The sequence below is a fragment of the Aythya marila genome, assembly GCF_965140915.1.
Source record: "Aythya marila genome assembly, chromosome: 3".
In the NCBI taxonomy this organism is placed as follows: domain Eukaryota; kingdom Metazoa; phylum Chordata; class Aves; order Anseriformes; family Anatidae; genus Aythya; species Aythya marila.
Window position 1 is genome coordinate 17,274,011 of NC_139044.1, and position 16,352 is coordinate 17,290,362.

At 35.7% G+C, this 16,352-nt stretch overlaps 1 protein-coding gene across 4 annotated transcripts in view; it reads left to right on the forward strand.

Moving 5' to 3' along the window:
• LCLAT1 (lysocardiolipin acyltransferase 1) overlaps positions 1-16,352 on the forward strand; it is a 91,524-nt gene that overhangs the window by 35,756 nt on the left and 39,416 nt on the right. For all 4 annotated transcript variants that reach the window (XM_082756394.1, XM_082756397.1, XM_082756396.1 and 1 more), the window contains exons 5-6: positions 2,775-2,921; positions 11,101-11,217. In XM_082756394.1, coding sequence (XP_082612520.1) covers positions 2,775-2,921; positions 11,101-11,217 — 264 coding nt within the window. The remainder of the gene's footprint in view (positions 1-2,774; positions 2,922-11,100; positions 11,218-16,352) is intronic.

The window sequence follows — 16,352 nt, forward strand, 5'->3', positions numbered from 1 at the left end:
GTAAAAAAAATTAAAAAAAAAAAAAAAAAAAGGATGTTATGTTATAAAATCAAACCTGTTTTTTGTTGTTGTTACTGTTTTTAAGACTGGATGCCTCCCAACTCCTTTCTCATCCTCACCAACCCTCCTTTCATGACATTACTGCCTGCATTAAATTCTTTTTAGCTTGTATATACCACCACTAAGGATAAGAATGGGATACTGCTGCATATATCTTCTTCTTGAAGGGCATTTGGGCAAGTAAGAGTCATGCCAGCAGCTGATTTCTCAGTAGCCAGAGGTGTTTTGTATATTTGATGTTCATGTAAATTTGATGGTCAAAGAAGGATCACTGGAAGGAGTTCATTATGCAAGCTTCCATCAAATTCAAAGCCTTGGGCTGCCTGCAGAGAGGCAGGGAGAGGGTGGAATCTGGCAGGGAGTTTTTTTCTGTGCTTCTTTGCTGTTGTGGACTAAAATCATGCTTCCTCAGGAGCTGCTGACCTGGGAGAATATCAGCAGGCTTCCCAAAATATCACTTATTTTGCTGCTTGTTTCCCTTCCTTCCACTTACATTCTCTGCGGCAATGAGAATTTGAGGACTGAAGAACTTGGGTCTGATGTGTGATACCAGACAATAAAATGGTTTAGCACAGTACAGTTTTTACATACATTAATTTATGGATAATGACTAGGGTACATAAAACATACAAAAATCTATGTTTTGAGGTAAGAACGAGCGGAAAATACCAGAACGACCACAGAACTTTCCTAACGTGTTTTTCCACTCTGTCCCATGGAGCCTGCTATGTCCTTGGAGTTGTAAATGCTACAAGGCATTTCTGTTCCTGCTTAGAGGGTTTTTTTCCCCCTCGCTGTGTCCATTTTTATGAATTTAATTTTAGATTTGGTACCCTCTAGAGTAACTGCATGTTTTGGCACCATTTGGTATTTGGCAAAAATTGCTGTGAGAAAGTGTCCTCTTTCATATAACATACTTACAAGGAGGAAAATGAAGCCCTGTTTTGTTCAATTTAAAATACTGGTTTTGCTCCGTTGTAATAAAAGATACAGTAGCAAGTAGAAGGTGGTTAAATGCCAGAATAGAGCGTATTTAAATTATGTAAATTATATTTCAGTTACTTTAAAATTGACCTTTTTTTTTTTTTTTTTTTTTTCCCTGCAAATGATTTGTTTAAATATGTGTAACCTCTTCTGATATGGCTGTACAGGTACTTCTTGGCACCGGGCACATGGTATATGCATAGATGCACATAAGATTTTGTGGTCAAAATTTTATGTTGTGTACAAGGGTTTTTAACAAACATGGTGTACGAATTTGCTGAGACTATATTCTGAGCATATTCTTTCTTAATTCTCATGCCCATTTCCAGTATTCAGTTGTCTGTATATCATTCCTTATCTCAGGATCTGAGAATCATTAGGTGCAGATTGCAGAAGGCATGGTAGTTATGTGGGTTTCATCTCCTTAGCTGATTTAAAAATAAGAAGTATCGATCCCACAATACAGGTTACAAATCTTTAATAGTACAATTAATGATCCTGTCCAATATAGAAGAGATTATACATCCTGGTTAATATATTATCCTGGCTGAATACTTATGAAGTTGATTTTAAAATTGGTGACTTTAATAAGTTTTTTTTCTAGCATATGCTCCTTGTAAGAACAGAATAGAAATGAATTCATGTAAAGAGGAGCTGAAATAAACTGCAAAAATGTTATGTAATCATCATCAAAGGAAAAACAGGCTTTGAGAATTGTGGTAAGCAAAGGAGTGAATAGGAAACTGATGGCTTTGTTTCATTGTAGAATATCTTTTTGCAGTTTTTTTTGATGAAATATAAGCTAGCTAAGTACAGTGAGTAGCTGCAAAGTTGCCCTGCAGAAGAAGACCTGGGGCATTGTTTGACAGCCAGCTGAACATGAGCCAGCAGTGTGCCCAGGTGGCCAAGAAGGCCAGTGGCATGCTGGCTTGCATCAGAAATGTCGTGGCCAGCAGGACCAGGGAAGTGACTGTCCCTTAGTACTCTGCGCTGCCAAGACCAGTGTCTGTGTACTGTGTCTTGGACCCCTCACTGCAAAAAGGACAATAAGTTGTTGGAATGCAGTTCCATTTATTGAAATACATTATGCTGTCATTTTGATATAAAGCTGTAAATCTTATCAGTTCTCTTGTATATTAATACAATGAATATGTCACATTTTAATATAATCAATTGTGATAAACAACTTTGCATTTTCTCTCATTAATTATGAAAATTATAAGAAGGTATATATAATAAAGCCAATGAAAGAATAACTATTATTTGCAGAACACTCGTGATTAACATGTAAGTCTAAGGGCTATACTTTCTCTATATAATGCCGCTTTACTTTATCCTGTAGTGCATCACTCAAGTGTTTGCCCAAAGGGGCATTAGGGCATTTCTTCCATTGCGAAATCAGTGTTGGATGTTACGTTGAGGGTCATGGTTTTAAAAATTTTGTGACATCACTACTCTTGCTCTCTAGAAAGCTTTTCTAATTCTGGTAACTTAAGTTTTTCAAAACTGTAGCCATTTAAATTTTAATTAATTTATATATTTAGATTATGTGTTTTTTGTTTCCTATTTAAAACTCCTGTTACACAGTACCTAAATGCCTTTATTCAGAGACGAAGACAGGTGGGCGGAAAATAAAATGTATCTAATGCAATTTGTAAAATATTTTGTAATTACAGATACTGTGGGAGTATTGGAATAAAATGTTACTAAAAATTATTTTTAAATTTCAGGCTGGGCAATGCAGGTTGCTGCCTTTATTTTCATTCAGAGGAAATGGGAAGATGATAAGAGTCACTTTGAAAAAATGCTGGATTATTTCTGTGACATTAATGAACCACTACAGCTCCTTATCTTTCCAGAAGGAACTGATCTCACAGGTATGCTACATTTGTTGTCTTCTTGTTGAGTGGTCAGTCATGGAGATACCCTTTTGTTTCTGGTAACAGTTCAAAAAAGTCACTATTTCAATATTGCAGGAGCAATAGTGGGTTTTTATAGACAGTAGAAATTGTTGTTATTAATCATCATGTGCTGGTATATCTGATAGGCACAATCATAGTCCCATTGAGAGGGCTAGCCAGTCTTCCTAAAATAACTGTAGTGTTTCAAAAGCATCTTGTGATTGAAATAGCTTTGTGTGGGTTGGTTCTATCTGTACATTGTATTGGCAAAAATAGGTTTCAAGACCTGGAATAAATCACTTTTCCATTCCTATTTTCCGTATGATTTGGGTGAATAGCACAAATTGTTTTAGACCAATGGAAGGGTGATTGAAGATGAGAATTGATGATTCTATTAGATTTCTTGCTCAGTGTTTTAAGAGGAGAAAAAGGAGATGCTTGTTCATTAGGCCATGTAAGCTGTCTGTGTTTGACTCTAAATAAAAATAAAAAATAGACCTAAAACAAATGTTAACATTATTACAGTAGTAAATTTAATGAGTTTAATCCCACAATATTTGCTTAATACTTAGTAAAATACCTGCATTAACGTAGGTCTGTCGTGCAGCATCAGTAGCAAGCTGCTCACCAGTGCTGAAGAAGACTCAAATGTCAATAAAGGAAAGCATTTTATGAATGTTCTGTGGTTCTTCATTCCTGCAACAGTATTTGATAAGCATCGTCTTTAGAGAATCAATTACGATTAGAATGACTGGTGACAACTGCTACTACTACTGCTGGCTGGTGGTGATGGTTTCCCCCAGTTCATGGAGTTGCTGTATAAGTACAAGTGTATGGGCAGTACAGGGAAGATGCACTGCAGGACAGAGTGATGGGCTGGGATGGTAGGGTGCTGTTTTTTTGTTTTTTTTTTTTTTTTTTTGGGCAGCTCTGCTGGCCTCTGATGTTGTAAACTGTCCACTGTTTACAATGCTAGGTTCCTGTCAGTAATAAACATCACTTTGGTACTCTGTGGTATTTCTTGGTGTTTCTTAGAAGACACTTTGTAGTAATTTACAAAGTAGTAGGAAAAAAAAAAGATTAAAAACATTGTGCATAATAAGATGTATAGGGACACGCATGCATGCACTCCCCTTTTTTTCAAAGTAAATAGCTATCCCTATGTAATGGTCTTCACAGGAAACATCAGCTCATATATTTTAAAATATACAAGACTATACAAAAATCCCTTTGCAACCTAATCCAACCAATGTTTGTGCAATATGTGAATAAACGAATGTCTTAATGTAATTTGTGTAATCTTTTGAACAATGATTTTCAGAGAGCTGTTATATTATTGACGTGTTAGCATCTGTTGCAGCCTCATGTTCTGTCTTTTAAAATGAGAAATAAAAGTTTGTGCTGAGTGGATGCTCAGTATCATAGGGAACGTTTTTCAGAAATGGAGGGAATGTTTTCTGCTAATGACTTCTGATAACAAAATTCTTCTGGTGTTTAAAATTGAAAACAATGTTCCACATGTACTTCACTGAAAAGGAGAATTGCTGTGCAGCTCTATGCTACTATAATTTTTTATCCTTTCAGAGGCCACATGACAATGATAGATCTACTCCTCTTGATGATAAATTGTATAATGTTTTCTGGTATTTGAGAGTGAAAGATTTCAAGGGAATCAGAATTATGACTGCTTACACATGGGCCACTGCCTGACCTCAGGTTGGTGAGGTACTTTGCATTGGAAGATGCTATGTAAATTTAAAAAGTAGTAATATCACAAACCCTGAACAATGTATTTGAAGACTGTACATGTATTTATAGGCTTTGAGGTAATGACTAGATAGTTATTTCTGATAGGTTGGTCATCTTTTCATTCTGGAATACTTCAAGCTTAAAGCTAAATTCATCAAAGGTATTTCATCGTAACTGCTAAAAAAGAAGCTAAACTTTCTGAAGCTATGAAGAAAATAAGCAACTATAAGTATAATGCTTCCGGAAAGTTAAAATATAACCATTTTGCTCACTCTTTTGTTTTTCTAGGTGTTCCTTAGAAGACTCTATGTATTAATTATTTACAAAGCAGTAACATTTAAAAGTGGCTATATTGCTCTTGGCCTGTTAAAGCCTCATTGTGTATGTCTGCACCCCTAGATGGTCTCTTGTTCACACCAATTCTTCATTTTTTTCATGTTTCCTTCCATGTGACATTCCCACAAATCTCTCCTGCTGCTGTCTCAGCACAAGGCATAATGTGCTGTGGCTCATCCTTACCAATACACGTGTTAACTGACAGACAGCCGCATGCTGTGTGAAAGCCTAAATACCTGTGGAGTTTATGCGAGCTTTTCACATCATTAAGATCTCTATTATTGGGGGTTCCCATTTTGTTCTGCTATTATTTTTTCTAAAATCTTCAGTGGAGCTTAATTATCTATGAAACTCTTGTCTCTGTCAAACTATGTTGGCAGGTGTCAGTAACTTCAAAAGTTAAGAGGGACAGGTGGACAAAGCAGGATTGCACAGACCTTTTTGCTTTAAAGAACAGCTGGAAAAAAAATAAATTGAAAAGAAGTTGAAAGTCTTGATAAAGCCCAAACTTAGGCAGTTGTGATATGAAACAGTATTCTGTCTAGAAGGTAACACAGACCTGCAGTTGGATTTTCTCTTTTCTATTAAAGTTCAAGTACCTTACTAATGCAAAAAATATCGTTCAAAAGCACTGGTTTGATTTAACATGTAATAGTTTGAAAATACCACAGATAAGAACAATTGCTTAACTTTTTCTTAAAATAGTAACTGTGAGCCAATAGAGCTATTAAGCTCTCTATATAAACCTCTGATAATAGATAAATGGGGATTTTTTTTTTTTCTTAGAGAGATTTCTGGACTATGCATTTATTTTTTCACTGCCTGGTACCATCATTTGAGAGTACTTGAAATCATAAGAGTATATGCATGCTTTTATCACAAGTCAGATTAAAGGAGAACATAGTACATAATATTCAAATTTCAGGTCACTAGTAGTAGGGGAAAAAAAAAAAGGAAAAAAATAGTTGAAAGTTGATTAGAAGTAGTTATATTAAAGTTGTCCAAGTTGGCATTCCAGTAGAATGATGAGGGAAATTCATCACTCTTTTGGGTGACATCCAGCAAAATACATCAGTCTGGATAAAGATGAATATGTAAAAGCATGTGAGCTTTTTCAAGGTGAATTAGTACTGCTTACATGTTTCACAGGAAGCATAGACTTATCTTTTTGTTGGGTATAGGTCTTGGAGCAGTAGATCCCAATATTCTTTAAACTAACACAAATGAAGCTTGTTACTGTGTTTTGGCATCTTTCAAAGTAAAATTCTAGAAATTCTTGTTTTAATTCAAAACTAGATCATAAATTAAAAATATAATCTGATACAATTTGGTTTAAAAATGTTACGATTTTGTTCACTTTTTCTCCTCTGGTTTTCAGGGGGTTAAAAATCAGTTTTAACTTCCTAAAGATTTATAACTTGAAGATGAAAGAAATGTATTAGGCATAATTTCTTTGTCCTGTACACTTCAAATGAAATTCAGAGGTATGGTGCTTTTATGAAATTGCTGACATAGGAACTTTTCCAATAACTTCAAGCAATAATGCAATTAATGGGATTTACCAACATAATGTTTTAGATAAATAGGGAAAAAATATAATCAAGTGATATTACATTTGTGATCAAAGGCAGCATAGAAGCAAAAAAAAAAAAAAAAAAAAAAAAAAAAGAGGTTGTGGCTATAACCCTTAAATTCTTGTTCTGTGTAAGTTGACAAGTGCACTGCAGGCTGAAAAAGTCATTTTAAACTGAAAAATATGACTGCAGTAAACATGCAGGAAACAGATGACTTCAGTGGGCTTCAAATGATAATGCTTTTCTTGCAGTGTATCAACACAATACAAGTGCTTGAATGCATCCTTGTTTCAGCACGTATTTTTGTAGGAGTACCCGTATAAAATCTGAGCTAAGTATTCATTTAATTTAAGAGTCACAGAAATTACTGCATAGTATGCAGGTTTAAAAAGTTACCAAGTGACATAATTGTTAACCTAAATAATAGGACCAGGCAACAGTGTAGGGAAGGTTTTACATCCACGTGTATGTAGTTGTTCTAATAAGGGTCATATCTGACACATACAGGATTTGCATGTGACTTTTGAAAAGAAGGAATTCCTCATGGCATTAACATTGAATGTTTGGCCTGTTTTGTCAATAAAGCTAAAGGATTGTGGCACAATTGTAGCTGTTAGATGGAGGTAGCAGACACCCCTAGTTACACTGTATGCATTAGCATTTGAAATCTTGCTGGACACTTCTTGCCTTTAGAATTTGTATTACTTTTGAAACCCATAAATGAAGTTTGTCCATAGAAATAAATCATTCTTCTTAGTCCTCCTTTTTATAGGAGAAAATGGAACCAAGGAGTTAAAATACAAAATGAGCCTAATAGCAATGATGAGTAAAAAGTTAGGAGGTAGATTTACTTTGGCTTAATTACAGAGGAAAAAATGAAATATTTGTTTCTAGAAAGCAATGCTCACTCTTTTTTTTTTTTTTTTTTCTGAGTGAGGTATCAAGAGAGAATATTACCCTTAGCCAATGGATGTGAGTGACCTTTTGGGATTAGAGACACCTAAATCAAGCTCAGTTCCAGTCCCTGCTTCAAGAGCTGCTTTATGCATTTTGCATTAGAAGTGGTTAGAAGCAAAACACAGAACATACATTTCCTCTTTTTAAGGAAGTATTCTTATTATCAGACTTGTAAAGGCATCCTACACTTCTTTTTTTCTTTTTTTTTTTTTTTAGTCTTTTGCCTACAAATATTGCAGTCTTGACTGCAGAATGCTGAAGCATCCACACAAGTTTTATAGCGTTGACAGTGTAGCCTGGTCTGCTGATTAAGAGATTTTAAAGAGTTGTTTGTTGTGTAAGTTCTCTTTATATATGAAGAGGAGGGGAGGATATAACATGTATTTCTAATTTCTTGGATCAGTTTTCTAAACTCTAGATTTCATATAATGTGGAACAACCACCTTATGGCCTTTTGTTGAACCCTGTACTAAGCAGACTTGCTCTGAATTCCCCCTAGAACGTTTAGGCACTGGTGTCTCACACTCAGATACCAAGCAGCAATAGGCATCAAGGTGCTTGCATCAGATAAGATAGCAGTCAGTACATTTGTATATAAATATTAGCAGAATAACATACTGGTGTTTTGTTTTGTTTTTCCCAAGTGCCAGGAAAGGCAGGATGGGGAGGAAGAGTATTATGCTTGCTTTTTCCTATAGTGAAAGTCTATCCTGTCCTTTCAGGATAGCATCAAAAACGCTTCAACCTTCCAAAACTGCTGTAATTCTCCGGGTCTTCCTTTCTACCCTTTTTAAAAACAGGAGTGATGTTTCCCTTTTTCCAGTCACTGGGGACTTCACCTGACTGCCAGGACTTTTCAAATATAATGGAGAGAGGCTGGGCAGCTACATCAGCCAGTTCCCTCAGGACCCTGGGATGGATGTCATCAGGCCCCATAGACTTGTAGCTGTCTATAAGTAGCTGAATTGTGTTGGCTAGAACACCATTGTCTGGCTGCTTATGTTTTTAGAAAGGAATTATAATAAAAGGAAATTTGGAAGATGTTTATGGATATTTACAGTGAATTTTTTCCAGTGCAAGGAGGTGAATAAGGATATTTGAAGATGATTGCTTGAAGACAATGGGCAATGGAGGTCCCAAACCTTTTTTAAAGAGCAAATTAGTTCTTGTTTAGAAAAATAAGCTGCATGTTTATTTTTCTTTTATTCATTTTTTTTTCCTGTGGTGCAAGTAGGATTGTTCTGCAAACACCAAGAAGTTTGTTTTTATCCTGCCCTTTGAAATACAGTTCTACTGAGTGGACATATAGACTTATATCTCACAGCTTTGAGTGACCTGATTTGCAGATTGGAAATGTTCCAATTTGAAGAAGTTGGAAGTCCTTTGAAAGAAACAACACATTAGCTTAAAAACTTTGCTATAAATTAATTTCAAGCATGTACTTGAATCACCACAGAATCTGGAAAGAAGCTTTTGACTTGTCTGCTTTTAAAAGGAAAACTCCTCATCATCAGTGTAATTTCATAAAGAGTTTAGGTTGCTGGGCTAATAGTACGATACAGTTATGGTTAAGAGGTAGAATCCAGCTTTTCAGTGGAACATTTAATAGTTACCAGATTGCTCTCTCCTATGCCACTCCAAGCCTTGATTATGACTACTTGTTCAAGTTTTGCCGTAAGAAGCAGGGATCCTAAAGGCAAGTTCCCTTCACTGATTCACCATAGTCTGTTTCCAAAATTGAATGAAGTAGTAGTCGTCTAGCAGACAAAAACAGGTACTCTGATCATATGATGAATGACATGATGCATATGCCCAAGAAAAGATTAATTTATGTAGCCAACTATAATTTTAATATCTCACATTCAGTAATTTTAACAGTGCTTTTAAAAGAGGTAATATTCTCAAGTGTTTGTACTTTTTTGGAAATTTGGCAAGAATTAAATCTTTGGATGCTCTTTACTGAATTGCTTGCCTCCTGTGCAGTAGTTTTCCTTTCCTCCAAATCACATGGTCAGGAGAACTGTGCAGTAAATCTTATTATGGATAATCTATGTGGATAAAAAGCATATATATAACATGTTACCTTGTACAGTTAACGATAGGTTACAGTGGAAAAATTCCTGAGTATACTACTATGGTATAGCATTTATTCATTGGTAGTTGCTCCTTTATGAGAGACCCACACTTGCTGGTAAACCCAAGAGCTCTTGTATTTTAGGGTAAAAAGAAAGATGGATCACTGTGAAAAAGGCATATCATACTGCTGTTGCTGGTTTTTCCACAAGTGCTATTGCTCCTTTACAGGGAAAAATTATGATAAGTGCAAGGAAAAGAGCTTACCTATAAGTATCAATTCTGTTGAGTTATTAAGCAACGGTATGTTTTTCCACTGGTTTATTTTTCATCTCTGTTGAGGTTAACTGTGGGTACTTAGAGCTCTTTCTCCTGGAGAAAGATTATATATTGCTTAGGCAATGATTTTGTTCCACAGATGTTGCTGGGATTTCATCTTTTACAACATCTGTAGGAGTCTATATTATTAAATAGTTATTAAAGAAGTTAGTTGAGAAAGTTGAATTTTTTCATGTTGCCATGGGAATGTTGTATATGTCCTTTCTCTTGCTGTCCAAGATGAGGTGCAGAAGTACCCGCGGTGAAGGGGTAAGTGCAGCCAGCAGAGGCCTTTTGGCTGCTGACTTCTGCTTTGAAGAGTCTCTGTATGAGAACATAAATTGCTTCCTCTCCGCTTGTCTTCATAAAAAGCACTTTGGTGTCTATGTCTTCCTGCCCTAGTGGGCTCTGTAAGCAGTTGTAAGAATTGGCTCTTAAAAACTTTTGTTTTACTCTGGAGAGAATTCTTTTTGCCAGAGTTTTTGAAATCCGTGTGTCATGGGGTTTAGCCAGGTGGTTTTCCAGATCCTAACCCGTGTTGTGCGTACAGGAACAAGGATGTGTTGTGGCACTGGGCACTAGGTCAAAAAATTGTAGTGGGTTATGTGTGTGCAGCACAGGGTGATGAATAACATGTATCAAGTTCAAAATGAAGTAAAATACTGTTTGAATGTGTTCGATTAACTGTTTTCCTCCATTTAATGTTTTCTTTCCAAAATAAGTTTTCATTGAACTCAAGGTATTTCTATACACAACGTCAAACCTATATTGCTGTACATTGTGTCTTTGAGTTTAAAAAACAGTTGGTGAAGTCATTAACACATTTCACTTTAAAACAGGCACTGAAGCCTAAGAAGATCTATTAAATTTTAATTTCTAGATTTCAGGTTGCATTTCAAAAATATGAAAAATTTTCTAAGTATTTTCTGAAAAGTAATAACACGGTAAAAAGGCTTTTCTTGCAATCCACATTGCTCTTCATAATACCAAAATATACATATCTAACCAGAAGCACTTTGCAGTCTACCTCTGTCTGAAAAGCTGTTTTACATCTGTTCTGTGTGAACTGCTGTCATACAAGAATGATCCTTAAGTCTTGGTCTACATACACACTAATAGAAAATGGTAATTTTTATTCTCTCTTTCAGAAAGTACCAAAGCCCGCAGTAATGACTTTGCTGAAAAGAACGGACTTCGAAAATATGAGTACGTCTTACATCCGCGAACTACGGGATTCACGTTTGTGGTGGAATGTCTACGGGAAGGTAATGCTGCTCTGTGCTTGTGCACGCTTCTTTGTCTTCAAGATAACCACTCTCAACACAGTTGTAGAAGTTGATATTCACAAGGCTGCTTGAAGTGATTTCGGAGATGCTTTATGTATACTGATCACACAAAAAAGGTTTTTCTTTGCAACCATACTTAAATGATTGTAACGTGGAGAGATTTGAGAGAGTTGATATGGGATGCTAATATCATCAGAAGATATGTATTGTACAAGATCAATATTTTTGCATTTTTTAAATAGTGTAGTTTGTTTAGCAGTCTACCTCAGGAAAATAGCAAAAAAGAACCCAAGGACCTTATTGTCTATACCTTTCCTTAATCCCAACAGGGTGGTTGCAGGGTTCAGTCTGAACGTGCAGACGTGCTACACTGCCCGCTCTTGAAAGTAGAAGGAAAATCTTTTTGGGGGCAGAGAGCACACATTGGTGTATTCAATGGACAGCGGGAATGCTGAGCAACATGAAGATGCCCAGTGCTGCTAGCTTTTTGATGCAATGGTGGTTTGGAGAAGCTGTGTGAAATATGAGTTATGTTGCTTGGCAGCTCAGTGGGTGAGAGAATGTGTGGTACTTGCTTTTTACCTAGAAATAATCTTCCATCCCTGTATTCATCTGGTGTTAGAGACTGAATCCAATTCCCAATATCAAGGGAGCAGAGTATAGAGGTGCAATTGCTTGTTAGAATGAAACATCTGGGGGTTGTTCTGGAAATGGGCATTTTGATGAGACTTCTGCCAGTCTCTAGGTCATAACTGTAACCATTATAATAATACTGATAGGGCAGCAATTCAAATACAGATGAGTGAATATTCATAGTATATATGAATGCATGGTTGAAGAAAATAAACATGATATAAGCATGATATAAAGTGACTTATTTATAGGTTCATTCTTCTGGGATAAGTAATTTCAGGTCTTTACCACATATTGGTTACTCTGCCTGCCAAAGAGAGAAGTTTGAGATTATTAAAAAGAATAAGGACCTGCTGGTAGGTTTTTCCTTGCTAGAATTTTTAGCTTTTAGAAGTAGGGTTGACTTGCATTTTACCACATTCCTACTGAGCAGATACACCAAAATCACAGCAAATACTTTGATATTTTGTCCAACTGGACACTCTCTGTAAAGGACTATATATCTGTTTGACCACAGATATAGTCAATATATTTTTGACCATCTGACATTCAGTGGACATTTTCATGTACTTTGAATGTTTATTACTCAATTTGCTGTAATGAAAAAAATTTTCATACATGAAATTTCAAAAACTTGTTTTACTTAAAGCTTTTCAGCACTAGATTAACCTATTGCATAATAATATTTCTAGGCTGGAATAAATTTTAAGTTAAAGGAATGATTTCAACCTGAAATATTATCAACTTAAAAAATAGTAGATTCTATATTTACCTCAGAAATGAGCTTTTATGGCTATACAGTCATTTTCTATTTTTATAAGAATACTTTTCTCTTGTACAAGAGATGCAGAGATTCTCTCTTGCATGAGAGATCTATGCAAATTTCCAGTGCTTTAAGCTCTACTTCTGTTTAAGGCAGGCAAATGTTATGTGAAATGATAATGTCCCTCTAGCACTGAATTCACTAGTTATTTGGTACAACAATAGCCATTATAAGCTACAAACATTATAACTGTAGAGTATTAGGTAGTAATGTATGTGTGAGAATGCAGTTCAGCTAGCATTTTAAAATACTAATTTATTATTTACTAATTTTAGACTTGTTTTTCAATTGTTTGCAAGTGTGCCAGATATGGACAATTTATGTGGAAATATTTTATTTATATGGACAAGCCAACTGTAGTCACTTTACATTAAAACACTTTCAAGTATTACAGACCTGCCTATATATACACTATTTTGTATATAAAAGGTAGATGTCCAGGTGGTCATCTGTCCAGGTATAGATAGCACATAGCATTGACACCTAGCATTATCATCCAGCTCTGGTTTGACTGATTATTTGTACTATTTGAGTGCCTTTCGTACAATTCTAATTTCTGATACCAGCAGTAAGAAAAAATAAAAATAAAGTAAAAAACACCACAGGATTGTTAAGGACAGGGTGTTTACACTCTTTTCCATTTCTAAGGCTTGAAGTGTCTTAACTTTAGGTCTGAGCACGTTATTTTGCTCCCAAAATAGGCTGAGGAAGGGAGGGAAATATCATTAGAAATGTAACTGGTTTTTGAATGTTAGAAAAAATAGTAATAATTTGACAAGAACACTGTTTAATATGCATAGATAGAATTACCTGTTATTACCTAAAAATAACTATTAGTGACCCTTCTGAATAGGAAATGAAGAACTGGGGAAAAAAATAACCTTCAGTTAAATGTTGCTTGTGTCTTAGCTAGGGAGTTGCTTCCTAGAGGAAGCACTAGCTATACAGTAACAACATAGCCCTGGTGGCTGTCAGGGTTTTTGCTCTCCATAGGTGGCAAAAATTTCTGAGCCATGCAAATTGATTTTTGCCAGTTATAATGAACACAGATTCCTCTGGCCTTCTTCTCGCTCTTCTATGGTCATTATTTCAACTACCTGATTAAATTATTAAATGCTGCTAAGGTGACTCCTAACTAATTTCTGAGATTATGGGAGCTAAAAAAATATATATCTACTTAACCTCCATCAAAGAGACTGGCAAGAAAATTCTGAATCAGCACCTGGTAAAAAATTATTAGAGCTTTCTGCTGCATTTCTTTGGGTAAGTAATTCCAGATCTTTACCACATATTGGTTACTCTGCCTGCCAAAGGGAGAAGTTTGAGATTATTAAAAAAAATAAGGACCTGCTGGTAGGTTTTTCATTGCTGGAAGCCTTGCTTGGCAAGGAAGAGTTGGGAAGTAGTAGAAGTAGTGAACATAGGTGAGCATTTTTGGAAATACAGAGTCACATCATGTTTTGATATAAAAAAGAAATGGAAAATGAACTCGAGACACCAAAATTAAGACTGCTCATGACTTATTTTTTTTTTTAAAGTCTTCATTACATACCTCTCTTTGATCATTGCCTAAATTCTTATCAAATCCCTTTTTTGCGCTTGCAACTCAGAGTAGATGTCACACACATGGAGTTACTTTTGGCAGAACTTGGATTAAGGGAAATCTTTACAACCTGTGGGTTTTTGAAAAATGACAGAAATAATCAAAAATTTAAATAAGACTTTTATAAGCATGCCTCTAACAAGGTTAATTAAAATCACTTCGGGTTTATTTAATGGTCATGATGTTCTGGTTTAAGATCCTTCTCTGAATGGTCAAGAAGGTTAGCAGAAATTAAGTTTAGGTTTTCAGGCCTGGTTGTATTTCATAAAGTTTTCCTAACATTTCAAATTATGTTGAAAGTTCACACGTCTCTAGTATTATGTTTCAAAGAGATTGAAAATTATACCTTTGAGTTTGATTCAATACTGTCTGGATTCACTGAATTGCATATATTATCTTAACATAATATCTGTAATTGTAGTCAAAGAGTCAAGGGAAAAAAGTAGTTTATGAATGTTTTCTTAAGCTTGCCTCATGGCTTTTAAGTATTTTCTCAGGACTAAATAAACAGTAAGGGTTCAGACAGAGCTAAGGTTTTAAAGCATCATTAGAAGATTGTTCGTACTATTGCAGGCAATCATTTCTGTTAACATTAAATTTTAATTGACCTCTTTTTGACACTTGCTATATGTCTTTAATACCTGGATGTCATTCATTCCTTCAAATATAAATCAAAGTAATACTAATTTCAGAGGGCATTATATTTGTGTTTTTTAAAGGAAAATCAACACAGGTGTGAAATGTGGGTCCATAATTAAGGGTTAAGGGCTGTATGGCTGAATGTATAAAATAAGCTGATTCCTACTCTGACATGCAAAGTTTGTTTCCTCTTCACATAAACAGTGAGTAAGGCATGCAGGTCTTGAGAACAGAAGTGTCTGCAGAGGTTTTATTTGGTCCAATGGAACCACAGTGAAGCAGGTCTTCAGCAGTTTTCATGTTCGTGCCCGCTTCATATTCTGTTTAACAGAGATGCAGTACATAGAAAGGACCCATATCACATCACAATAAGATCTAGATCTGTTGTTCTAATGAAAGCTATCCTCACTTTTTATAATCTAACAGATTTCTGACTCCCAGAATGTTATGCTGGACCACTACCAAAGTCTCTGTGAGTTTTGTGGGGCCAGAGCTTGTACACTGACCAGCATTGATAAGCAGTGCAACCTCTCAGACCAGCTCTGACCTGTTTCTGGTGATTGTTTTGTGCATGTGTCAACTGAAACCACATTGTTTGGAAAACAGGAAGGTGTAAGTGGCCACATGAAGTCCTCAATCAACTAATTTCACATGTATGTCTGCCAGATTTGCAAAGATTAAGCAACAACTCTAAGATATCATTCCTCAATGCAAGGAAATTCTTTCTTCCCAAGCTGTTTTGCTCTGTGTATGTGTGCCTCCCAGAGTCATTTTATGAGTAAGACTGATAGTTAGAAATTGCAGAGCTGCTGCGAAAGAGCTTACAGCAATTCTTTAGCTGAAAATGCAGTTTTAAAGCTTTACTGTTTGGCATTGTAACTGTAATTGTACTTTCATATGAATTGGAACCTGTGCAGTAAATAGCATAGCCTTTGATGTAGAAAATTATCTCTGTATAAATTGAAGCTTGTATGCCTTTTATGTTTTGGAAGAAAATTCATAATAAACTAGTTCATAAAAACAAACAAACAAACAAAAACCAATCAAAGGCCTTGCTCAAAAATGTCCTTTTGTCACTGGGCAGGTCTGTGAAATTCAGTGATGTAGAAAATCCAGGGGAGGCTGTCATGCTTTGCTGCAGGCAGTGACAGTTCTCTCTGTAAGCAGGAGCATGGGAGAGGGCAGACTGACTTCTTCCAGAATTGTGCTAACCATCAGTGATTACCAAATCTTGCAAACATCTGCATGAGCACACTTTGGCGTCATCTCAGAGCAAGCACCGGTTTTCTGTCAGATATTTTCTGGCCTGTGATGCACATTTTTTCCTCCCCTCTCTTTTTTCATGTATTACTGGAGCATTATTCACCTCACCTCTGTGTCAAACAGCCCATTTTTTCAGTCATTCTAGGAAAGAGT